This window comes from Equus przewalskii, chromosome 27 (genome assembly GCF_037783145.1).
Source record: "Equus przewalskii isolate Varuska chromosome 27, EquPr2, whole genome shotgun sequence".
NCBI lineage: Eukaryota > Metazoa > Chordata > Mammalia > Perissodactyla > Equidae > Equus > Equus przewalskii.
The window spans coordinates 37,396,137-37,422,939 of NC_091857.1; the positions used below are offsets into that span (position 1 = coordinate 37,396,137).

The 26,803-nt window shown below is 49.4% G+C and overlaps 1 protein-coding gene across 1 annotated transcript in view; it reads right to left on the reverse strand.

Annotated features, from left to right (window-relative positions):
- Positions 1 to 497: 497 nt before the first annotated feature.
- C2CD2 (C2 calcium dependent domain containing 2) overlaps positions 498 to 26,803 on the reverse strand; it is a 54,410-nt gene continuing 28,104 nt past the window's right edge. Inside the window, exons 6-14 of the mRNA XM_008532601.2 lie at positions 24,877 to 25,000; positions 23,280 to 23,388; positions 20,935 to 20,999; positions 19,096 to 19,220; positions 18,422 to 18,596; positions 17,499 to 17,612; positions 15,314 to 15,441; positions 13,214 to 13,523; positions 498 to 4,397 (exon numbers count right to left, since the gene is read on the reverse strand). Coding sequence (XP_008530823.1) covers positions 4,177 to 4,397; positions 13,214 to 13,523; positions 15,314 to 15,441; positions 17,499 to 17,612; positions 18,422 to 18,596; positions 19,096 to 19,220; positions 20,935 to 20,999; positions 23,280 to 23,388; positions 24,877 to 25,000 — 1,371 coding nt within the window. The 3' untranslated portion in view covers positions 498 to 4,176. The remainder of the gene's footprint in view (positions 4,398 to 13,213; positions 13,524 to 15,313; positions 15,442 to 17,498; positions 17,613 to 18,421; positions 18,597 to 19,095; positions 19,221 to 20,934; positions 21,000 to 23,279; positions 23,389 to 24,876; positions 25,001 to 26,803) is intronic.

A 26,803-nucleotide genomic window follows, 5' to 3' on the forward strand; every position in this document is an offset into this window, starting at 1 on the left:
GGAGCCCGCTCTGCACCCACCCATGGGCCACCTCTGCGCCAGGTGTTGCCAACAGGGGTGGACGGATGGTTAAAAGCTTTGCCCCCAAGGGGACGGTGCTCCTCAGAAAGTTCCTGGGGATCAAGCAGGTTCAGACTGCCGCCTTGTGCCGGCTTTTGCTCCTGGGGGACACAGACCAAGCAGGCCCTGACCGGTAGCACCCAGTTCACTGTGACCTGCAAGTTCACTGGAATCACTGACTTTCTAGTAAGTGATTTTAGCCCCAGGCCTAAAACAGGATGCTCAGCAACTTAAAACTCATGAAGAAGGATGTTAGGAGGAAGGTCCTTCGCCAAGAACCCAGCAAGAGGAAGCCTCTTCTTCCGTGGCAGCTGGCCATGATGGTCACATGCAGTGACCACTGAGGCACCAGACGAAAGAAAGACAGTGACTCTGAGACCCTCAGAGAAGACTCGGGACTTTTGGGCCCCACAGGACTCAGCAGAAACAACTCAGTGTTTAGTGTTCCATGTGCACATTTATTTATTTCCAAGACCGCTCATGTTCCAGCCACATCGTCTCGCAGGACTGTCATGTTTTTAAAGTGCTACTGAGGAGTACAATCATTGTCGTGTAAATTCATCACCACACTGGCCATCAAGCCAAACCTTTCCGCAGACCTGGAAAACCCTTTATTGTCTTCTTTTTTTTACATGTAGCTTTGATGTGACCTGAGGAAAGAAAAGCTACACGCGTAAATTAAAAATGGTCCATTCCTGACCCTTTGGAAGCTGGGTGCACGGGCAGGTGAGCATATTCCAAGTGGCTCCTCGTACGGAAGCAGGAATGGATGGTAAAGCAAAGGGAGCAGAGGGAACCTGAGTTTGCTTTGCAGGATTCAGCAGTTCTGGCAACCCGAGCTGCTCGCTTTGGTAGTCACGCCTCGGCAGATCTGGGGCAATGGAGAGGGGGCCTGGCATCAGATCGGCCAGTGCCGAGACCTGCTTCCCATCTGGTAGAGAGAGATGTTCTGACTTCCAGCATCCACCAATCATGCTCTGAGTTTTCAAGACCAAGAGCCATGACATTATTACTCAGAAAACACCTGCATTTGGTGGCCACAATGTTAAGTTAATCTTTCCCTTTCTGCTCAAGAAGAAAATGAGCAACTCTCTTCTCTAGATGTGGCCAGTAAAACGCATCAAAAACCTGGACAGGCACCTAATTTGTGACTGGTCGGCAGCGACTGGCCAGGTGGCCATCAGGGGGAAGCCAGGGCTGGTTTCCAACTTAAACTTGAGACTTGATTTAAATAAAGTGCTCTGTCTAAACCTTCGTCCTCAAAGCAGGTTTCAGCTGGAAACATGAGATCGCTACTTTTGTTATTGCTACATTAAAACACAGACAAGTAAAGCTCCATTTCATTCCTCCACAGATAGCACGGGCACATCCTTACACAGAGCACAGGGGCATGTTGCCAGCTCATTAAATAAAGCCAATCTAAGCACCTGGGTCCAGACATACGGACGCACATTAATACTAGTGTTCATGGGGAATCGCTTTTAGAATACCACTCTGCAAAAATTTCATCCAGACAAAAAAAACAAAAGCTCGCAAGCCACTCTGGCTTGCAGAAAAGCGAAGAGAATAAGGTGATTTACAAATTAGTATGTTCAGCACTTGGTGTCTCATCTTAATTGATGTTTAACCTTAATGACCTTACGTTAACATAAATACCTTATACCATTCAAAAAAACCTGGATAAACAGCTTGGAGAAGCAGCATTCACAGTATCAATACAGCCCGTTTCCTCACGGTGTAACCCGGACACCGTCCTTCTGTTTCCATTTTCTCGTTAAACTCCCTGCTACGTTAGTGTCTTCGTCCTCCGTAACTTCAGAACAGGCCGTCAGATGGAGACAAAGTGTGTGTGTCTTGAGGATGGGCTCCCGGGTCTTACTCAAATGTGCAGGGGTCTCGGGTGTACCCAACAGACACAAAGGTCTCCTGCACGACACTGTACCTCCCACGTTAATTCACTTGCTTCACCCACTCGGGACAGACGCAGTCCACCTGACGCTTCCCCAGGACCCTGAAGAGGATTCAAGTCACGAGGAAGTTGAGAAAGCAGCGCCCTTGACGAAGGGATCCCCCAGTGAACAGAACGCTCGTGGGGTAATCTGGGAATGGGGATGGCGAAAGCCTTTTTTTTGGAGAGCGAGAAAGCTCAGCCGAAAACTCTGATACCCTCACACCTGAATAAACTGAGTCCATCTGAATTTCAAAAGCAAACAAAAAAACTCTACTAAAAACTCCTGGTGAGGGTTTGCAATTCTGACAGATGCTATCCTCTTAGAGTTCATTCTCGAATGCCACAAGTTCTGCCTGTCATAAGAAAGAGCAGTCATCCTTTCAGGAAAACTCAACATTAAGTGACCGCTCATTCCAAAAAGACTAGCAGCGATGGCTAACCCATGGGGACTGACTTAGTATTCATATATTTTGGAAGGCCAGGTGCTATTTTACAATGATTTAAATTGGAATATAATCTTTAAAAACAAAGCATGGCGAAAAAGTCATCTTAATTTTACAGTCACTAGATAATTTCTGGGACATCTAAGAATTTTTAAACGTGCATTTTAAAGTAAAACTCTTAATCTCTCCCTCAAAAAAAAAATAAAAAGGAATGGGAAAAATTCTATAATTTTGGTTTTTATAAAGGCTTTTGCTCATCAATGGCTCCATGACTCCTGAAGTATATGTTTAAGGATTAACGAAAACACCTGTAGGAAGGAGGCCACCCAATTTCACGTCCGTGAATGAAGTCGTTTTCATAATAGCCTTGTAAATCTTATTGGAGGAAAACGAATCTTACTAAACTGTGCAAACTTTTCATCCCAATGACAATTGCACTTTAAGAAGCACGCCTCCTGGAAGGGGCAGATTCAGGAGGAGTGGACCAATGTGGAAACTGTGAACGAAACTAAGTGGAAGGTAGCTGGAAAGATACATAGGGGTATTAAAATTTTGTGCCAAGCTTATAATGTCTTCCACTGGAAATCAAAACAAGGGCGCCCCAAAATGTGTCCAGCACTGTGCACAGTAGAATCCTGAAGAGCTCATAAAAGGAATTTGATGCGAGACTGGCCCATTGGTTATGTCACTTCCATTCCTAAGACTCACACCTGAGACATAAAATAATTTCCTCTTTTGCCATAAGAGAACTTTGTTTCAGCTACTGGCAATATTTGGCAAACCAATCTCAGACTAAAGAAAAACCACACGTGTGTGGTCACCATGTTCTATTAGCGGTCACTTATTGCTCCTAATGTCATCGGAGGGGCTCGCTGCCCTGTTGTTGCACAAGGATGCCAGACTGGACAAAAGAGATCCGTGGGTTGACTGCTCATTGGTATTATTAGAGCTTTTGACACTATCGAGAAAAATGTAAAAACCACGTAAGAATTTATATATCTCCCACTTGCAAATAGGCTCAAAGTAAACTTAGAAAAGTGTTCAGCATAATATGCATAGGATATATTTAGTATTTGCATAATTTTTCAAGTTATATGGCTAATACCAAAGGCAAGTGTCTTCCTACATTTGTCATAGTGTTTCCATTCCTATCGCAATTTCTCTAATTGCCAAAAATCCTGCCTATGCTCCACCTCTCTCTACTCAGGGCCAGCTGCACTTTTTGATGGGGAGCGGCCCGTTCCGAGAGGGTACTCATCCATTCTGTTCACAGTGACAGCACAGAGGGATGCCTTCCCTTGGTGATGTGGTCCAGGCATGGACCCAAAATAACACCTGTTGGAGCACAGAGTGGGTAAAGTTAGGTCCCCCAAACCTGCCCCACTCACAGTCCATTACAGTACGTCTTTGAGTTCATCCTGTAAATATCACTGTAATATCTAACTTCAACTCTTACATTTGAGCACAGCCCAATGGGCGGACCATTGGGTCTCCTTTGGCATCTGGAGGCAAATCAAGCTTTGTCGGTTCTCTCTGGGGGAAACCTCCTGGCTGGAGACGCAGATTTTTTCTCCCCTTTAAAGGATAAAATTGTCGGGCAAAACCCAGTTCGGCAAGGCAGGCCATGCGACAGCTCACTGGCCCTCTGGCTCTGTCCTGGCAGGTAGCTAGGTTGGGTCCACGTCTCACAGCCTCAAGGTGAAGAGGCTGCTGACGGTGGCCCTACGCACAGGGGTCTGGGGGAGCGCCATTCATGGTGCTCTTGCTTCTGTGCCTGGAGAGCAGCTTCTTGTTCAGGATCCTGGTGAGCGTCGCCCCCTTCCTCCGGGCCCCCTCCGGCTGCTGCAGGAACATGAGGTCGTTGTGCGACTGGCTCATCCCGGGGTCTTTCTGCTGATGCCGCCGGCGGAAGAACAGCTTTGCGCCTTTCCTTAAAATCCCCCCTGGGAGAACAAAGCACAGGCCGGTCAGGTGGGCTGTGGCTGCAATACTGGGGTGACTACTCCAAGTGGAAATGGGAAGAAGGAAGTTCGAATGACTAACAAAAAGCAGCATATTACGTCAGTGTGCTGCTGCTATTTGCATGAGCAAAACAGCTGGGATCTAGAGTTTTCAAGATGAAATGGAGAGATTATGGAAGTTGAAGCACTGAGCTGGACTACCACTTGCCATCCACGCCCAGGGCAAGGATTTCTCTCTCTGACGTCCTGGTCAAACCAGATGGCGGCAGGCTGTCCCCACCTTGGGCCCCTGGGGTCCCCTGAGCCCCACCGGCTCCCCTTCATTAGGAAGGGCATAAATGTCAAAGCAGTACCATGTGCCCCAGAAAGGATGGTCATGCTATCAAAACCAAGTTAAGGACCCTGAGAACAATGGTATTCACTTTCTTAGGGAAGTTAAATAATATTCGTTCTTTGGGGAGTAAGGTTTTTTTTTTATAACTCCAGATCCTATCGTATATATACCAGGCTAAGTCGTAGGAAATGTCTGTTCCTTGATCATTTTTGACCTACAAAACCTCAACCTTCTGTACAGTTCGACCCATCTGTATATGATGTTGAAACCGGCTCAACACGAGGTTGACATAGGGAAGCGCTATTGTAGACAATAGACCATGTTGTAACTTTGACCTCTGACTAACTAACCCAGCTGGATCTGCACCCTCCAGGAGACTCCCTGCTCTGTAGATTTTATGACCCCTGCAAATGCATATACCTCCCAGCTGTGATAAGACGATAACTTCAGTTCTTTTGAGTTCCTTAGGAATGTGATGACCCCCGAACAGAGAGTCTATGCAGATAGCCATCATCAATGACAATTGAAAGATCTGGTGTGGCAACTCCCAGTACGAAACACCAGAGGGTCATCACTGCTAACCCTCCCCCCGATAACCCACTGGCCTATATAACTGCTTCAAGATTCTGTACCCTGCTTAAGATGGTTCTTTTGGACATTAATCGGCTGTCTTCCCTCTTGCTAGCAAGCCATCATAAAACGCCCTTTCTCTGCCCCCATCTTGCCTCTTGACAATTGGCTTTTTCTCTCGTGGCGAGCAGATCGTGCCCCTTGTGCGGTAACAGTGTCAGGTCGTGGAATATGGAATATTAAAGAAAAACTCGCAGCTGCAGCAACAATAATTTCAACAGCAAGGATTCCTTAAAGATCAAATGCAAGCTAACATAGCAGCAGGGGCAGGAAGCCAGGGAGCCACTTACATCTTCACAGATTAGCGTAACATCCCATTAACCAAGGCCCAGCATGGGCAGGGAGCCTGGCCAGCTAGGCTGCGAAACTCATTACCATTTCACGAAACTCATTACCATTTCACGTAGGTGTTAATGACTTTGAAGGAAGACAGACCTGGCCATCGCCCTGCAGAGCTTTATCGCTAATTTGGAAATTCATTCTTTTCGTGATAGACACAAAGAACCATCCATGTTTATTCAAAGGGGAGGATGGAGAGCATCAGTCGTTTTTCCACGTGAAATGCATGCCGACAACGGAGGGTCTGGTCCAGCCCCGCCTATGGACCTCTGAATGATCAACACTTGCCGGGGAAGAGCTCATGGCTGTGACTGTAAGAGGCTGACCCGGCTTTTAAGGATGAGCTTCTTGGTCCTGTTAGCGCTGCCCGGGCGGAGCAGCAGAACGCAAAGCTCGAGAGCTCCAAGGAAGGGACCGATGTAATCTGGTCAAAGCTGCCAAAAAGACTTTTTTTGTCATTTTCTCTTTGGATGTAATCAGGTAGCCTATTATGAAGATTCAGCAGGGCTTTTTTTTTTCTTCTTTTACAATTATAAAGTTGGGAGGCATTTTTTTTTCTTACAATTATCTAAAGTCGGGAGGCCGTGTGCAGGGGTTTAAGGATGGCTGGGAAGGATGAAGCAGGAGGATGAGGATAAATGTAAGTGGCTTTTCTCTTGGCAGCAGGCCTCGTGTGCGACACCTGTGGGCCGTAAATGTCCGTTCCTGGAGCCATTTGGATCCCTGCAAGATGCAACGGATCAGGGAAAACCACCAGACAGGGTGTGTTATGACGCAGATCACACCACCACGTGGACTTGACTGTGGAGTTTGGCCAGTGGGGTGGGTGCCGTGGGGCCCACCGGTTAATTACCCGGCGTATCAGGTACCCCGGGCTTCACACTGGACTAGAGGAGAGGAAGGAGGGGCCGAGGGACCCATTAGGTTCATCTGGACTGCTCTGATCCCACCCCCACCCCAACCTCCCCAGGGGGAACAGAAGCCTGGGGAGGGAGCCAACCAGTCCATCCCTGGGTCAGCTGGAGACCCAGGGACTTGGAGGCCAGCCCTACGAGGGCCTCTCCTGGAAGGCCCGTCTCCAAAGCCCGCTTCCTGTGTGTCCCTGAACTGGATGGAGCTGGGTCTGCGGTGTGAGCAGGGGTGGTGTTAGGGGTTGGATGGTGTCCTTCCAAAACTCATAAGATGGGATCCTAACCCCCAAGACCTCAGAGTGTGACCTGATTTAGGGACAGGGTCTTTACACACGTAGTTAAGTTACAGTGAGATCACTGGGGTGGCCTCTGATCCAACATGACTGTGTCCTTACAAAAAGGGGAAATCTGGAACACAGGGAGAACACCCCGTGAAGGTGAAGGCAGAGACGGGGGTGGTGTTCTACAAGCCCAGGAACACCAAGGACTGCCAGCAAACCCCTAGACGCTAGGAGAGGCCCGGAACATTCTCCGTCACAGCCCTCAGAAGGGACCAGCCCTGCTGACACCAGGATCCTGGACTGGGAGGGAACAGATTTCTGCTGCTTAAACCCCCATGTGTGGTTCTTTATACGGCCACCCCAGGGATCTAAGACAGATGGGAAAGGCGAGGGGAGCGTTTGACGTAAGACGAGGGTCCTGGAATGGCCAGCCACACCTTCCTGTTCAGTCCTTGTAACCCTGGCATGCCGCGGAGAAGATCAGGAACAGAGGGGTGGATGGCAGAGCCCTGTTCTCAGCCCCGAGATGCGCCTGAGTCGGCCAGCAGCTTTTTAAAACTGCCGAAGCCAGGCCTGCCCCCTGGGAGCAGCCGACCTGATCAGGTCTGGGGGGACACCCAGACATCAGCATCTTCTGAAAGACCCCAGGTCTTTCTAACATGCCGCTGGGGTTGACAACCACTAGCCCAGGTCAGGTCCAACTGCCAGCAGCACTTAGAAACACCCAGAACACTTTGCTGAAGACCAGAGGCATCAACCCTGGGGGAACGGACCAGAGAGTGGACAGGAAGCAATACGTTCCCTTCCTCTTATGCCGTTCCCGGATGCTCCTTCACGTTTCCCAGTCTCTCAGAGCTGTGTGGATGGGGACAGACAGCAGCCCTGCGGGGCACAGCACCTGGCTGTTGAGAAGCATGGGGTCTGTACCACTAAGAAAGAAGCCAGAGCATGGGGACAGGCAAAGCGTGGCTGTGTCCAAAATTCTTTATAAAGGGAATCTTTATTCCCTTTATAAACGTTTTGGAGCAATCACTGTAAATCGTTTAAATGAAATTATACTTTAAACGCCTAAAATTCAAATTCTTGCCACATTAGGATGAAATATCAAGGACTGCCAGCCTGTGAATTAAGTCACTAGAGTAGAAAGATTCATATACGCTAGTTGTTGGAAGCTCCTGCTGGCTGCAGTCTGTCCTGGTCTGAGGCTCCCTGGTTTCAGCAGCTTCCCCCACCGCCGAGGCAGCCCTGCTCACATGCCCCGCGCCAACAGGCCCACGGCGGGGTACTTTCTGTTCTTGTGTCCTCACTCACGCCCTCCAGGACAGGTCTGCTCTTCTGTTAGATTTTACTATTGGATGTCCACGCCAGGACCAGACGGTGTCATACACATTGGTGCACATTGTCCTGGAGTCATGTGCATGACTCACCAGGCCTGCATTTCTCCCAACTTGACATGACTTAGCACGGCTTCTAGGGGGACAACGTCAGCTTCTTGGACAGAAGACATTCATGTGAGGGGAGGGACTGAGGTTTGCAAATTGGCAGCCTGGAGCCTGGGGGGAGGTCTTATTCCTAGCTTACAAAGGAGGAAGCCACTGTTCCAGAGGTGATGTGCTCTGTCCTAGTCACGTGGGCCCAGGGTGGAGAGCCCGTGTCTCGCGCCCGGCTCTTCCGTGCTGCTCAGGATGGCATCTGAGCCGACGGGATGAGTCCCATCCCTGAGCAGGGGCCAGCCAGGAGTCTGGTAAAGGGCACATCAACTGGGGAGACCTCGAGAGAGCGGGATGGATCACAGCTCTCAGAGGAATCACAGAGCACAGCCCTCCACTCCGGCATGGACTCGGAAAGGATTTCCAGAACTGTGTAAATCTCCCTAGAGGCACGCTGGTGGCATGGGCAGGACAGCACATGCTAGCGATCCAAATCATCTCTGGGGTCCACAGTTCAACTCACCGAACGTGAAGGATAACCAGCATACACCGAGGTCGCTCATTTACATTTCTAAATAGAAAATGTTAAAGTCTGTTTAAACTTGGCCACTGTCTCACAGTTACCTTTGGGGTGGGTAATGCCGGAAGAACACGGCCACAGATCTGCTCGGGGCACCCTGGCACGGCCACCTCCCGGGGGGCTGCAGGCCGCAGCACGGACAGGCAGGCACACTCCCTCTAGACGTGGAGCTCCCTCAGCTAACGAGGACTGTGGTGGTCAGTCTTCACGTCAGTGTGGCCCGAGCCCCCGGTGAGCCCACGCTGATCTGAGCGTGATATGAAGGCACGTGGCGGATGTGGTCAAAAGCTACAGTCGGTTGGCGTGAACTAAAGGAGATTAGCCTGGATAACGTGGATGGGCTTCATCCGATCAACGGAATGCCTTCAGAGCGAAAACTAGGGTCTGCCGGAGAGGGGGACATTCCACCTCAAGGCTGCAGCATCGGCTCCTGCCTGCATCTCCAGCCTGCCGGCCCCCTACAGATGTCAGATTGTCAGCCCCCACAACCGCGGGAGCCCCTCCCCTGGAATACGGAAACTGTGGGTTCTGTTTCTCTGGAGAACCCTGACTGACACAGTAACTAATAGTTTGGAATGTCACACTTGGCTGTGGGCCCACAGAATCTGTCCCCCTTTGCTGATAGGGACATTCACATCCACCGGGCAAGAGGGGCTGGACGGTTTGGATTCCAAACTCTGAACTCCTTTACCCCAGGCCACCCGATCCACACCAGCAGGCACGAAGCAAGAGCCAGACTTCACCCCCAACTGCAAAGATTCCTTAAGATAAAATCTGGATGCAGGGTATGTGAAATTCGAGGCAAATAACCCAAATTTCAAACTAGGGGCAGGGAGGAGAAAAAAAGAGCTTTCCTTGCTTCTAGGAAAGTTAAAAAAAAAAAAAGTCACAAGAAGGCTGAAGAATAAACAAACAAATGAAGGAATTCAAAACAATTACTCTAAATTATAGCTTTAACGTTGCAAACACTTACAGATTTATTCCTGTTTTGTCTCCACAGAGTCTAACAGACTTAAGTAGCTCCCTGAGGGATCCGTCTTAAAGTCGGATAGGTAGAAAAACAGAGACTAGAAGGAACCTGGTAAACTGTAGTTTGTTGCCCAAAGAACAGCTTTTGATTTCAAGTTAAACCATAGACGGTCTGTTTACGAAGAGCGACTACTCTTCAGAACTGGAGGATGACGAAGGGAACCGTCTGTCCGCATTTCACAGCCAGGCTGTTTGTCACAGCAGCTAAGAGGAATGCCCTCCCCTGACTGGCCGAGATGCTAACTAACGTGACCAGGTGCTTCAAGGAGGAGAATGGGGAACCCAGCATCCTGGTGGGGGGGGGGGGGCACTGGAAAGGGGGACAAAGAAAAAGGGAGGAAGGAGGGATCCACTTCCTGCTCTGTTAGAATATACGCTTTTCTCATAGCAAGACTACATTCAATTGTTTTAGAAAAAATATATAAGACAAAAATAACTTACTGTGTAGGCAATTAATGCTGGTTGGCATAGCGATCCTCTTAAGTTAAAGGGAATGAGCATGAGAGGAAGGAGGTAAAAAAAGAAAAGGATTCGAAAGCAAAATAAGAGGGAAAGACAGTAAGAGTTTTGAAGCATTTACATTGTACATACATATGCAGTTCCTGTGCGGGACACTTGGCAAGGTTTTTATTTTTACTTTTTAATATTTCTCACAGTCTCCATCAATGCTTTTGTTCCTATCTGTGGTGAAATGCACATAACATAAAATTTACCACCTTAACCGTTTCTAAGCGCGTGGTTCAGTTGTGTTAAGTACATTCTCATTGTTGTGCAACCACGAGAATAGTTTGTTAAGCTAAAAATAAACCCAAATTTAGGGAATTAATTTTTTGTATTGGCCGGTAGCATCGTACTATGTACATTTCCAACCAGCAAAATTCCGGGAGAATTCTAAATCTGCAGGCAGTCTCGGACACCTAGGGAAACTCCTTGCTACAACAGAAGATACAGGTGGTTCTCGAGCCAAAAAATAAGCTCTAGTTTAAAAATGAGACAGAACTCCACAGAACTGCTCCCTCTATCACCAGTTTCAAAAAATATTTGCTGGAAAACAAAAACTATTTGGCACCCGTAACACATAATCGTCTAAGGGTCTGACAACATCTCATAGAGATGCTGAGTACAAATCTCGCAGAAAAGACTGGAAGGAAAAGCAATTTTAAAAACACTGCCAAATATGTCCCTTTAAAAAATCTCAGGTCTGCGTGGAAGACATAAGAGTGGAATGTGCTGTAGGGCTGACGCCCCTTCCCGAATGACAAGCCTCTCGGTGGAGCAGGAAGCACGTGCTGGAGGGGTCCCCAGCACGCCTGCTGGCACCCAGGTCCCCCAAAATGCCTCTCCTGAGGAGGTCATCCACCTGGCCCATGATGGGGGAGGAGGACAGCCATGACACAGCGAGGATGGAAACCCAAGGGAAAGAACTCTCCAGAAGGAAAAGCAGAGGGAGGTAAGGAGGGAGTCACAGGATAGACGAACAGTGGTCTCTGAATGGACCTGGGGTCAGCGAGGCTTGGCCCTTCAGAACAGAGGGCAGGTTGGGAGGTTTGGGTTCTGTCAGAAGAGGAAATACTCCATCAGGCAAAAGAAGGGAGAGGAGGGGTACCCTGCCCAGCGCCCACCTGCCTTCATCAGGACCAGGTGAGCCCCCTTGGGCTGCTCTGGCCCCAAGACAAGGACCAGGCCAGGGGTGCGTGTGTCATGCTGCGGATAAGAAGCCAGGTCACCCTGTCCATAACCTGGGCGAGCCTTCGTAACAGAAGCGAGGGAGCGGCCACAGAGGTCAACGCATGGTTACAGCTTCCCAAGCCAGGCCAGGTCACCCAGACTCAGTCCACGGGATCAGGACCCCCAAGACCATGCAGTGAGCAGATGGAGGCCCGTGGCCCAATCATCACGGGGTCTGGAAATCACATCCAGGAATCCTCTTCCTTTCTCTTTTTCTTCCAACTTTCAACTCCTCCCCCATCTGTCCCCACTCCACTTTGGCTAGGGGGGTAGGTCACGGGGGAGAGACATGAAGCGAATGGGAAGAGGTGGGCAAGGTTGGATGCAGACCCTGTACAGCGGGGTTCTCAGCCACGGCACTGCAGGCATCGGGGCCACCCTGTGCACCACATGCTGTTGAGCAGTGCCCCTGGCCTCTACTTCCCTGATGCCAGCTGTGACAAGTGAACTGTCCCCAGACACTGCCAGTGTCCCTGGTGTGAGACCCACTGGTCCACGGCCCCCACAACAGAGGGGCAGCGAGGCAGTGGCAGGGCAGCTTGCCAAGGTCCCCAACCCAGAGTGACTGGAATTTCCCGTGTCCACACTCTTGGGGAGCTGGGACTCAGTCCTGAGCCGCGCCCAGGACTCCCGGCCTGGCCCAGGCGCCTGCGCCTGCCTTTGTCTCCCATCCTGTCCTCTGCACCGGGATCTCCTGTTCCTGCCTGGCTGGGGGATCGGGGAGCAGGGGGCACACCCCCGTTTAGGGAGGAGGAAGCTGAGGCTCAGAGAGCTGAGTCTCACCTCTAGAACTGGGCCCAGGCCCCTGGACTGTGTCCCCTCGGCAAATATCTTTAGGTCACGGTCATGCCAAAGCCCCGTCTAGGGAAAACTGCGCAGGTTGAGGAAATTTACAGATTTAGAGCACCGACTGAGTGCTAATGGAAAACAATCGATGATGCTAACGAAATGACTGCCTCATCAACACATCATATTAAGTGAATCGGTTAATTTTCTAGGGCGCTCATCTCCCCGTGGACCCTGCGAGGCTCAGGTGGCGAGGTCTGGTCTGCTGTGCGTTGGCAGGAAGAGTCTGTGGGCACCAGCGAGGAGGGTGCCATCCCCACAACTGGAGGAAACCCAGCGTGGCCCCACTGTGCTCTGAGTCTCTGGCTGCATGTTGCACCCGGCTCTTGGTGACCCATCTAAATGCTCTGGGTAGTTTTACCCCTGGGGGTGGGGAGCAAGCCCCGACGGAGGAAGGGGTGCCTCTAGCATGAACACAAACTGACCACCCCCTGCCACCAGCAAACGCAGAGGGATGACCCAGCCACTCACACTCAGAAGGATTCTGAATATGTCCCCGCCCCGACCCCTGCCCACGGGCTCTAAATGGGTGCAACCGTTTAGTGCAGGTGTCTTTCTCAGGGTGGGGGCGCTGAGGGTGGGATGGACTTTTAGAGGAGAAGGGAAAGAAGGCAGATGATGATGATGAGAACTAAGAGTGAGCTTGGAAACTAGTGGAGAGCAAAGCCGGGGTGGGCGCGGGGCAGGTACCTTTATGCTTTTTGGCAGCGCCCGGCTCGGAGACACTCAGGGAGCTCTCTGACAGCTCATCCCCGTCGGGGTCCAGTGGGGCTTGGCTGCCCCATGCCGCGGCCTGCGACTCCTTCTCCAAGTCCCAGGAGTCTAGCTCACTCTCCTGGGACTCCAGGGCCGGTGGGGCCTGCGCTGACGCCCCTTCCTCGGGCGGGTCAGAGGCTGCGGCCGCCCCCGGATGGGACGGGGCGTCCTCCTGGTGGGCGCTGTCCATGGAGGCTGCGTAGTCCAGCATCAGTGTGGCCTCGTTGTCCTGAGATAGCGAGGTCTGTCGGGGAGGCGAAAGAAAAAGTCAGTGTGAGGGAAGATGACAAGGATGCCTGGAAGGCCGTGCGGGCGTGGAAAAGCCTGGAAAGCACTGTGCAAACATCATAACCGGTGATCTCAGTGTCAGAAGACACCCAGGTCCTCCGCGGAGGCAGCTAAGAAAACACGGCAGCTGCATTTCAAGGGGTGAAAATGCACCCCTGCATTCCATGCTCACTGCAGACGGCGGGCCGCCTGGCAGGGAGGAGTGTGCAGGGTGGAGGGTGTTGACGAAGGGGTCAGCACCCTTCCCTAGCAGAGGGGCCAGCCAGAGGGTGTGTGGGAGCCCTGGAGGGCGATGCAAGAGTGAGCACGACCCTCTAAGGAGATGGCAGACTGAGTGACAGAGGAAGGGGGCTTCAGAGTCTCAGATTCTGTTTCTCTCTCAAGCTTTTGTTCCTAAGCATTTTTACACTTCCTGCAAGTGGAAATTAATGGATATACACTATGTATCCTGAGAATTATATTTGCATGTAAAACATAGGTATGTGCTAAACTAACCTATGGGATGGGGAGCCGGGAAGGGGTTCCCGGGATGGTGGGAAAGTGACTGTGGGGGACAGGGGGGCCTAGTGACCAAGGCACTTTTCTGACTCAAGTGCCGGCTTGCAGAAGTGCCCACTGACTCAAGAGGGGACAGGTCGAGCATCAGCAAAAGTAATAATCGCAGTGGGTTGGGTGAGTTAAACGTTAAGATCCATGAGTCCCTAATGATTCTGAAATCAAACCTTAGAGAAAGCACAGAGGCGGTGGTCACGAGTCTCAACCTTATTTTGTGCCAGTTCATCCAGGACGAAAGAAAACCCAACAGGTGGCCTGGGCGCTTCCAGAGACGCCATCGCCCCCTGCTGGCTGCCACTGGAAGTGCACCCAGGAAACCCCAGAGAGGCACCTGTGGGCCTAGAGGGATGCCCAAGGCCACCTGGGAGCTGTACCCCTTGGGACTTGAGCACCGGCCACCATGCCCTGAGCATTATACTGACCGGTTCTGACCCCTCTCCCAGCAGCTGAGGCGTGGATTTTCAGCATGCCCTCCCACCCTACCCTCTCATGCCTCGAAGCATCAACCCAGCCTCCGTGTTCAAAAATCCTTCTTCCTCCCCATCCGCTCCCAGCTACCATATCCCCCAGCCACCCCTCCACTGCTCACATTCTCCTTGTTCATTCTGAAACATCAACAAAGAGGAAGGGACTCTGGGGTGCCTGTGCCCTGAGGGGCTGGCCTCTCCAGCAGCCTGGCCTGCATGGTGGCCACCAGGACTCACCATCTACCTGCACAGGTGACACAGAGCAGGACCAGGGAGGGAACGGGGCTCAGGATATGTTTTAAAACAATCTGCATTTCTCTCTGATTGCAAAAGGCAAACATATTCACGGCAAAAAAATTAAAGCGGGTTGGAAAGGCGTAAGGTGGAAAGTGAAAGTTCCCCACCCTCGAGGGTGGGAGGGTGGAGGTTCTGTCCCAGCGGGGAGTCTGACATCATGTCAGTCTTTCTCTTTCAATAATTTTTCTTCAAATGATTCACCAACTTCTCAACCAACAAAGCACCCCGGGTCAGAAACTCTCAAGTTTCCTTGATAAACAGGATAAGCTGCGTAAACACAGTACCGCGAATAACCCCCTGGTTGGGTGAGGAAAGTAATGTGACATTTGTAAATGGAACTTTCTGGAAGCGGACCAAGAGCTGGGCTGACTCCCACAAGGGGGCGGGGTGGTGGCCGGGACAGACGTGCGCGCCCGCGAGGCCGCACCTTGGAGACCCCGGATATGATGAGGGTGCTTTTCTTCCGAGGAGACTTGAGCTTCAGCTTCGAAGACTCGCTGAGCTGTCGAATGGCAACTTCGGCCACCGGGTCGGACCCATTCAACACCAGCAGTTCTGCGGAGGGAAGGCCGTGTGGACACATGAGCAAGAGTTAAGACCGTTGTCGACCCTCCGTCTACAGCTGATTGTGTGGTTACGTGCTCCTCACTGAGGTGCACGCTTAAGGTCCACGCATTTTATTCTACAGAAGTGACCCCTCCACCAAGGTGCTGAGAGATGACTAAAGCAGGGAAACTAACAAACAACCTCTCACCTTTGGGGGGATTCTGGACTTTGCAAGGCAATACAATTACTCTTTTTCTCTCCCAAGAGTGGTTAACACACATGATGGTGTTCAGAGCCATGAAGGGCCAGCTCCTTCCCATGGTTAGAAATACCCCACCCCGGCCAACACCTGCAGAATGCTTAATGTGTACCAGGCGCTGTGCACACTACTTCATTTTAATCACCCTGTGAACCCTATGAGGGAGGTACTTTTTTTTTTTTTTTGCTGAGGAAGAGTCACTCTGAGCTAACATCTTTGCCAATCTTCCTCTTTTTTGTACGTGGGTCACCACCACAGCATGGCTGCTGATGAGTGGTATAGGTCCACACTCAGGATCTGCACCCATCCACTGAAGCAGAGCATGCCGAACTTAACCACTAGGCCATGAGGCCAGCCCTGAGGGAGGTACTTTTTTTATCCCCATTTGAGAAATGGGGAAATTGTCAAGCAGCCAGGCAGGTGGCAGAGCCAAGATGCCCAGCCAGGTCTCTCAGACTTGGAGCTGGTGCTTAGACCTTACGCTGTTCTGGTAAGGTAAAATTAAAATGGCAACGCCATCAAAGGAGCACGATGTGAACAGGAAGTCTTCCCGTCTGAGTTTTGGCCGTGGCCTACGGATGACAGATGCTACATTTCCAAAGGGAGTGGTGACTGGGCCCATGCGGCCGAGAACTGCTTGACCATAACCCACGGGGAGAAGAGAGAAAGTCCCGAGAAAGGCCTTGGGGAGGACTCCTCAGGAAGAGCTGTGCTGGGGTTCTCAATGCCCCCAAGGGACAGGCGTGGGACTGCCACCTCCGCACACCAAGCCCAGAGCCTCTGTGCTGTGCACGGAGAGCCCTGTCGAGGCGCCCGGTGTGCCTGAGAAGGCTACTGCAGCCCCCGGTTGCATGGTGGGAGCTGACGCTCGGGGCTGCACCGCTGCCCATGGACCAGGGGAGGAAGCCGCCTCAGGGTCTTTTAAAAAGGGATGTGGCCCAGGTGTGGGGACTGCTGCAGTGTGAGGCCGTGGGGCATCCTGTCAGGGGCAGAAACAGAGACAGGGTGCTCAGGAACAGCAAGCCCAAGGAAGGGCATTGCTGTGTCTAGGAAGTTGTAGCTGGGCAGACCCTGCAGCCTGTATCTGAAGAACCAGGAAAATGCCCACAAGGGAAAGAGGCCATTTCAACTTCCGCCAGGCTGAGAAAATACAAACCCTCAGATGAGAACTTTCTACCCCCCTCCCCTGCTCCTCCTTGCCCCATCTTTGACACTGACAAGGTCTGAGCAGGACTCAGTGAACAGGAAGATGAGCAGAGAGAAGCTGCCAGCCCGCCCCGTCTCTGACCCCAGAGCCCAGTGAGAAAATTTAATCCCCAAATTTAGATTCTGCTGTGACTTCAAAAGGCAGTAACACAGCTCCTTAAAGATGTTTATGACCTGAAAGTGACCACAAAAATGGGAAATCGGCATCAAGACCTTTGGGGGAAACTCCTCTGATAAACAGGTTTCATGGGACCGTGGGAGAAAACAACAAAGCTGCTTTGATGATGATGTCTCCTGAGTCCCACTCATTTTATGATTTTCACCTAACTGCTATGTTGAAGGAGAGAAAAATAACGCCCAGAAACGTTATGAAATGAGGCAGAAGCTATTTTGTTAAGGCATTCCCTAAAACTCAAAGCTGATGCTAGCGCCGCTGCTGGACCTCGATTTCCCTTTTCTCCTAGTTCTTCACTTATTATTATAGAAAACTCCCCCCAAACTCCGGAAAGGAAATGCGTGCTTCTCATCAGATGACACAGGCTCGTGAGCAGAGCCGCAGGAAGCCAAGAGGGAGACGCACCACGAGCCAGGGGTCCGTTACCTGTGTCTGAAGAGGAGAACGTCTTACTGACGGGAGCGCTGTGGCAAGAGATGGCTTGGACCGAGATGTCCTTCTCAATCACCTTCACCTTGACAGGCGTCCTCAGGGGAGACTCTGCCGGGGGGGAAAAATCCCCATGGTGACAGCCCTCCGCAGCGAAACCCCACCTGCCTTCCATGCAACTTCCCGCTGTTGGGAAAGCCAAGGGCTGAACCTCAAGATGTCTTAACAATCTCTCTTCTTCTTTCTTTCTTTTTTTTTTAGGGGGTGGGAAGGGTTTGCCTGGAAGTGGTGTGGGGAGCCCAGGTTTAAATCAAATTTCAGAAACACTTTAATTAAAGGCAGAATTTCACTTTCTGTTTTGCATTTGAGAACTGGGCCAAGCAATGCAGGCTGGGAAGATAATAGTTTTGTATAAGCAGAAACCAGTATAAATAAAAAATAATACATCATAAATCATACACTTGCATGGAAGCTGTCTCCAGGGTGGGGGCTGTGGGGACAGGTACAGAATTCGGCTGGGTCTAAAATGGGTGCACATCAAGCCGTCTAAGAAATGATGTTTAACGTAAGAAACTCTACGCTGACTGCTCACATCTAACATTTCAAGATGGTGTGGTGTCCCCACGTGAACGTAATGCAGCACTTAACCACATGCACATCTACTCTCTAGAGCTCAGCTTCAGAATATACCAGCGTTGACCCCTGCTTCAGCTCGCCATGTATTTATTTGACAAAATAGAAAGATGATTGCCTTAAGAGCAGTTAAGCAGAAGTCCTTCCAATTACTATCCTTCCTGCGCCTTGACATTTTCTGAAGCATCCTCAATACCGCCAACTGGCAGCCTTCTGCAGTTACAGAGGCAAGACGTCTACAGGGCACTTCAGAGTGTCTGCAGGGACGGCGCTTCCCGCTCTCTCACCAGAGCTGAGCGGGGACGCCCGCCCTGTCTCGAAGCGAGGCTTGGTTTTCACAGCAGTGACAGTAGTGACCACAGTCCCACAGGGCATCACCGTGCGGTCCCTTTCTATCTTCGCAGCAGGAACAGGGGGAGGCGTCGGCCAGGGTTTCGCTTCGCCGGGTTCTATGTAAGAAAACTGCAGAGAAGGCTGGTTACATGCCTTACAGTCAGCGCGAAGACGGACACCCCACCGGGGAACGCCGACTTCCTCTGAAATATGCACTGGTCTCTCCCACTGATGCCACTTAGTATTAGAACTGACTTATAATTAACCCAGATTTCCCCAGAATTGACATGGGACGATGAAACCCATGCTCAAACCCAGTCACTCAACACAGAATAATTGGAGCAAAAGGTGGAGAACCAAATGAAATAAAAAAGCCATTTCTGGGTTAAGCCCACATGAAATGGCACCATGGAAAGTCATATCATATGGCAGACAACTCAACCCCACCATGGGCAGGAAGGGTCCCAGCAAAGTCTGCAAATGGCCAGCATGAAAGAGCAACTCTACTGAGATGAGCTTCTTGTTTCACGGTGGAGCAAGAGCAAGACTCTGACACACACATGTGAAGATGCTCTTCGTCCCAAGTGGGCGGAGCTGGAACTTGGCCCCAAAGAGAATGACGTCCTACCTCTGCGGTGACCGAACCCGACACTGAGCTGCCGAAGGAGGACCCGCTGGTCAGCGTAAAGCTTTGTGGCCCAGAAGGCTGCTTCTTAAACAGATCTAAAGGAACAGTCGTCATGGCCAGCGGGGCTAAAAAGACAGGAGACAAGCAAGGAGCTCCGTGGATGTTCCCACCGGGTTCCATGAGAGCAAAAGGTCAGCGTGACCAGAATGACCAGAACAACCTCCGGGTGGATGTCCTGTTCACTTGAAAATGCTCCAGTTTCAGCACATTGCAAAAACATCAATGTCATAAAAGACAAAGAAAGCCTGTAGAAATGTTCCAGACCAAGGGAGGCTGAAGAGAGATGAGGATTAGAGGCAATGTCTGATTCTGTGCTGGAGAGGGAAACAGCTGCTGTGAGGGACATTAGTGGGTCAACTGATGAAAATGGGAATACGGGCGGTGAAGAGCTGTCTCAATGCAAATTCAGGAAGCTGATAACTACTGTGGACGCTTAAGAAAACATCCCTGTTCTCAGGAAATACACACGGAAGAATTTAGGGGTAAAAGGCCATTGTGCATGCAGCTGACCCTCAAATGGTTCACACATTCACCCGTGTGTGTGTGTGTGTGTGCGCGTGCGCACGTGGGTGTGGACAGAGCAAGTGAGAGCAACCACCACGTGTATAATAACAACCACCAATAATAAAGGAAATGGGGCAAAATGTTAAAAACACATGAGTTTGAGTAAAGGTCGAATGGTTGTTCTTTGCTTTTTTTTTTTTTAAGTTGGAAATTTCATAGATCCCATCAGGCTGGACTGGGATGAAATTCCAATGGAAGGGGCAGGAGCGGTGCCCCAGGAATGTAGGAGGAGCCGGCTTCTCTGCAGGCAAACTGGCCCCACGCTGTGTTCACACTGCTCGCCCTCTCTGGGAATGTCAGCTCTTATCTCAGGAGCGTCCCCATTATCTCAAGATGACAGCATCAAGGAAACTGCCTCAGAATTCTTGTTCAGAACCAGAAGCTTGAATTGCTGTTTCCCGTGCCTTTGTGACTTTAGGAGATAACCAAATGGCCTGGATTTGTAGCTAGCCAAGCCAGGCAAATGTCCTCCTCTCCCAATTTTGGTATCAGACTTAAAATCTGATAAACATTGAAACATTTATACGCATGCACACATACAGGTCCAGTGTCCACTTCAGGGATTTCTACTTATTGTTGCTGTCTTGTATCTAAAGCACGTGTCCAATTGAAAAGCAGCTGTGGCTTATTTCACAGGAAAAGCCAGTTGAAATTCACAGAGACAGGAAGGAGAATGGTGGGTGCGGGAGCCCCGGGGGAAGGAGGGAATGAGGACCTGTTTAGTGGCAAGAGTTTCAGTTTTGTAAGATAAAAAGAGTTCTGAAGATGGACGGCGGTGGGGGTTGCACCACCATGTGAATGCACTTAATGCCACTGAATTTTATACTCAAAAATGGTGAAGATGGTAAGTTTTACGTTATATGTATTTTACCACAATTGTAAAAAAAAAAAAAGGGAGAGTCTATTGAGGCCAACACAGTTGAGAACTGCTTCTCTAAGCCAAGAATTCTTGAATAAACGATTTTGGGAATTTGTTAAACAAACAAACCACAAAACCAGTTGAACATACTCTTTCCCAAAATCTATGACCTTGGTGGTAACTGAAATTGACTGTCAAACAAATACTCCCCTGGGAAGACCCGGCGTGGTTTCACGGAGGACCGGCCTCCTGTGCTGGGTCTACTGCCCACCCCTCAACAGCTTCCCAACGCCACGGTCAGGGCGGCCGGATGACCCTCTCAGAGGGCAGGGCCTCCGTCCACGCTCCACACGCACCTTCTGAGGCTCGCCCATCCTGTGAAATCTGTAGGTACAACTCCTTCGACTTAGCATTCAGCTCACTGCAGAAAGGAAAAAGAGCTGTGATCCTGAAAAATGCTTAATTACTTTTTTGAAACAGTATTTTTTTTCTGATTATAGAAAGCAGCACACATCACTATCAATATTTAAGAAACTACAGAGACATATAACCAAACATACAAAGATTATCTGCAACCTCACTTTCCATAATAGCTACTGTTTACAAATAGCTCCTGTTAATATTTGGTGACTAGTCTTCCAGAACTATCCAACAGAACTTTCTGGATGATGATGGAAATGCTCTAAATAGGTGCTATCAAATATGCTGACCACTAGCCACATGTGGCTATTGAGAACTTGAAATGTGGCCAGTGCAAACTGAGAAACTGGACTTTTTAATTTTATTAATTGAAATTTAAAGAGCCACATGTGGCTAGCAGTTACTGTATCAAAGTGCAGCTATATAATTATCTAAAAACAAAACATAGAACCCATATATCCCGCTGCTCCTTTCCAACCTATTTTTTTCACGTAAGATATCATGGATATCTTTCCACGTCAATAACTAGAGAGCAACATAATTTTTAATAGGTATCTAGTATTCCACTATCTGGACTTAGGAGATTTTATGTAGCCAATTCCTTAATAACCAACCCTTGATAATGAGTTGGTTGTTTCCAATATTTCATAATTATAAACATCCTCATACATATGTCTTTCCACATACTGTGTGATGATTTCCTTAGGAAAACGGTAATTGCCAGTCAAAAGGTACACATATTTAAGAGATTTTTCTTCTTTTTACACATATTGATGACCTCCAGAATGGGTATTCCAATTTACACTTTCACTGGCCATTCCTACCCTCTTATTCTTTACCAACCTGTAAGGTAAAAAAACATGATGTCTTTTGGTTATGTTTGCTATTTCTGAGACTGAATATCTTTCCAGAAGTTTCTGGTCATCTATAGTTCTTGCTTTTGTGTTTCTAGTTCATAAATTTTGCCCAGTTTTCCAACAGAGTGTTCATATTTTCATTAATGATTTATAAAAGCCCTTTGTATTACACATGCAACTTTTCTTCCATTACTTTTTTTAATTGTTTACGATTTAAGCATCAGAAAGCAATTTCTTTATTTTTGCAGTCAGCCACTTTATCGAAATATTGTTTCTACTCGTTTTTCTAATGTTATTTCTATCCTATATCCATTATTTCTAATAGTTTTAATTACTTTTCGTGAGTAGTCTAGATATGTAATAATATCATCTCCAAGTAATGATTAGTTTTGCCTCTTCGTTTCTAGTACTTGTACACGATTTTTCTTATCTAATTGCACTAACCAGTACTTCTAGAACAAAACAGGGGGTATCCTCTTGATGTTAGTGGGGCTGTTTCTGGTATTGATCATTTATAGTGATTTTTAAAAATTTTTATTTATTTATTTATAATACAGCAATTTCTAAAAATTTTAATAAAAGAAGTGCCCATAAATCTTGTTCCAATTAAGATTTTTAAAATTAGGAATGGGCATTAAATGTCACTGAATATCTTTTGGACATATATGGAGAGAATAAATTTTCTCTGATCTAGTAACACAGCCAATTTCATCCATTGATTTCCGCATATTAAATCCTCCTTACTTTCTTGCTATGAACTCAGCCAGTCTTAGTGTACCAGTTTCAATGTGTTGCCAGATTCTATTCGATAACATTTTATTTAAGATTCCGACATCATTACTTATAAGTAGTGTACATGTTTCCCTTTTCCTATTCTCTTTCTCAGATTTTGCTATCAATCAGAAGTTTCTTTCTATTCTGCTCTGCATGGTGGGTGTTTCCAAAGCAAGTGGGAGGCCCAACGACAGGTCTCTCTTGTCGCAACAGGGCACAGGGTTGTGGGTGAAGGGGAAATAGATACCAAGAGCTGCCTTCAAACAGAATCTATGTTTGACTTAAAGCTATCTCAGATGCTTAATATGCTTTTTTTTTTTTTTCTGGTGCGGAAGATTGGCCCTGAGCTATCACCTGTGCCGGCCTTCCTCTGTTTTATATGTGGGATGCCACCAGAGCATGGCTTGATGAACGGTGCCATGTCCGCGCCTGGGATCCGAACCGGCGAACCCCAGGCTGCTGAAGCAGAGTGCACAAACTTAATCACTTCACCACCAGGCCGGCCCCTGCTTACTATACTTTTTAAAATTTTGTTAAACTCTGTGTTGTTTTGGTATGAACAGTGCTACAGTAAAATGATGGCAGGGTCTGGCAGTCTTGCCTAGTGTGGCTGTGGAAACCCAAGCCCAGAACACGCGGGCTGTACGCACAAGGTGAGCTCCTCTTCCCAAGAGAGGTCGGTAGTGTTTTCTGGGAGGGCGCTGGAGAACTTCTGAAGGGGGTCGTTCAGCTGGACCACACACAGCGGGTTAACGTGGCCTGTGATCAGACAAAGGGGCACCGTATTGGCTTTTATTTTTGTTTTTTAATTGCTTCAAGACATATTTCATCTAAAAGAAAGACTGAATTAAATCCCTAAGGTCTTGGTCACCCACTTCTGCGGGTTCAGTGTTTCTTTTATGGCTGCTTCCTTTGGGGTGAAGCGTTTTCTACCCTTACTTGGCCCACAGCCCTGGGCTAGCCCCAGTGCCCCTGCTTCCCCTCAGTTCTGGCTGCAGGCACAGCCTCTGGGTGGGGGACCATCCCTGGGGGGCGACATCGCTACAGCAGAGATGTGCCTCCCACTTTTGGACAAGAGTAACTGTTTGCCAAAGGAAGGGCATCTGGGATGACTCCTAAATTGGGGCCACCTCACGGAATACCCATCACTCTACTCACAATGGCTGTGTGTTTTTACACCTGACTCAGCTCAGTCAAAACCTTTTTTGGGGCATTTGATCCAGATAATAGGACATTCCACCAGCGGACAGCTGCTTCTGCTTCCAGGCAATGCTTGTCCGGAGGCAGAAAGCATGAATACACTGTGTGATCAATAATTCTGGAATGTTTGGGCCCTTCACCACGTACCAGGCAGAGTTAGGTGTTCTGCACACATCATCTCACTAATCTTCACCTTCGAGGGGAGACCCAGACCCAGACAGCAACCTGCTGGCAGAGGCGAGGAACGGAGACCCTAACCCTGGCTGGCTGAGTCCAGGGAGCCCCTTCTCAGTCGCCAAGCAGTGTGGCCTCAGAGGACAACGTGCACGTGCTTTTACCCAAACAGTCCCCTACAACTAGCTCCACAGTCTGGGTTGTTAAATGTAGCCCAATGTGCTTTTGGAACTAGAAGAAATTCCTTGCAAATAAAGATAAGTAACCCCCAACATTCTCAGCCAACAAAAAAGAACCCATGCCTATTCTTAGCAAAGCTGAACCGCAGTGGAGAGACATGTGCTCTCCCAGGCTGCTACGCGCTTGGAGGCACAGCAGCAAGTCAGAATCACCCACAAGGAGTCACCCATCCTGCACCACCTCTGCCTTCGCTCAGAGAGCAGCCCGGAGGGAGCCCTGCTGACGCCCCATAAACCACCTGCGTGGCACCTCACCTGCCCAGAAAGCAGAAGGCACCCTGACATGTATTGACAGGTTCGATAGTAAAAAAAAAAAAAAAAAAAAAAAAAAAAAATTAAAAAGAAAAGAAAAGTTATTTCCAGACTAAAAAAACCCAAAATGGGCAAAGCAACAGTTGCATTCCTTTCTCCATGTGTGCAAAATCAGGGCTGTGTCTGTAACCGTCTCTCTGTACTATTCCAGTTTTCGGGTGCTCATCTTTGCTCCAAGGCAGGGATCACTCTGCAGACCCGATGGGAGGGAGCACAGGAGACGTCAAAGGCCACTGAACCCACAGGTCCCCCTCCACTGGGCTCAGGCTGCAGGACAGTCACAGCCATGACCAGCCTGGCTCCCTGCAGTGCTGTCACCTACCCGAAGCACCGGGGTCGTTTAGCAGCGAGGCTCGGATGTTCTTCACCAGTAATTTGAGCTCGTGAGCCCTTGGCGGCTTGCGAGGACAGGATTCCTGAGGAGCACATGAAGCGCGCTGTAGATTCTGCAAAAGGAAACCAGAGAGGTGACTCCCAGGGAAGACGGAGAACTGAGGCGGCGGCCGCCGGACACCTGTTACAGGGAGGGGTGTCTGTGGGAAAATCTGCATGGGGAGGCTGAACCCCAGGGTCTGCTCCGTAACTACTTTCCCATCTTAAGGAAGGGAGGGCACCCACCAACCATAACCATTTCCCCTGCTCGGGAACGTTTTCAGACCCAAAGAAAGCAAGTGACACAGCAGTACGTTCGGCCAGAGAGGGCGCCCCAGAATCTCGCTGTGTGTGGGGACCAGGAGAAAAGCTTGCTGTGGGTCCACTCCGACCCCAAGCCAGGTGCTTAAGGCACTGGGACGCCCTCTCCAGGCTGCAGGTGCCCATGGCCCACCAGCACCGGGTAGGACACCAGCCAGACACGAATGTCTAGGGCCACCAGCCTGTGACCACACCTTCAGGCAGACCCAGCATCCACGTGGGGAATATCTAAGTATCATTTGGGTGTGGCTCTAGAGAGGAAACAGAGGCAGGCGCAGCTGGGACCAGCTTCGGTCAACGTGTCCTCAAAAGGCATCAAAGCATTTCCGACAGGGAGCCTCTCCAAGTCTGGAGGACCCCACCTTCAAGCCAGCCTTTCCCAAACTGGCTTCCACCTTTCACCCATGGCTGCGGGTTGTTCTTTAAAAGGGGCTCCTTAGGGACACACATCTGGGAATCCTGGGCTGGCTTCTCAGAGATATCTCAGGCCTCTACCTGGCGAGAACCTTCTGGGTGGGTATCCTGGGTGCTGACATGACCTCAGAATGCTTTTTGGGGGCACGCTTACTAACTTCTCAAGCGATGCTAGCATTCTCTAGGTCACCATTTGGAAAACCCTATTCTGAACCAGGGCCTCACCAACTGTGAGCTGCGGGTGCTGGGGTGCCAAGAAGCAACTGCAAAAGCCCATGAGCACTGGGGACAGAGCAAACCACATCTGGGATGGAGACAAAATGCTTTTTCCATTTGTACACGTGTGATGGTCTGTTTTACGCGTCAACTTGACTGGACCATGGGGTGCCCCGGTATTTGGTCAAACATTATTCTGGGTGTTTCTGTGAGGGGGTTTTTGGATGAGATCATTATTTAAATCAGTTAGACTGAGTAAAGCAGACTTCCCTCCCTAATGTGGGTGGGCCTCATCCAATCAGTTGAAGGTGAATAGAACAAAAGGCTGACCCCCTCCGAATAAGAAGGACTTCCTCATACCTGATTGCCTTCAAACTGGGAGACCAGTTTTTTCCTGCCTTTGGACCTGAATTGAAACACCGGCTTTTCCTGGGTCTCAAGCCTGCTGGCCTTTGGACTGGAACTTCACCATCAGCTGTCTGGGTCTGCAGCTGGCTGACTCACCCTGCAGATCCTGGGACCCGTCAGCCTCCATAATCATGTGAGCTGAATTTGGCTCATGCAATTACGGAGACTGATGATATATATATAAATATATACACACACATCTCATTGGTTCTGTTTCCCCGGAGAACTCTGACTAATTCAATATATATGCTATTTTGATATATAAATGCTACAAATTTATTTAGAAGCATTATTGGATTTATGGTGGTTTGGCTCCTTTCATTTTCTGAATCCATGTATTCTAAAAATATACTAGTATTTTACAAAGTCTCTCAAATTTTGACTTTAAAACTTTACTGTCATATTCAAAATGGGCAGGCACCTCTGCTCTGAAATAAACCACCACAACAGAGTTACTGAAAGAGAGAGCAGCCGCGACTCTGCTCTCACCTCCCGGGAAGCATGGCCTGAGACCCTCT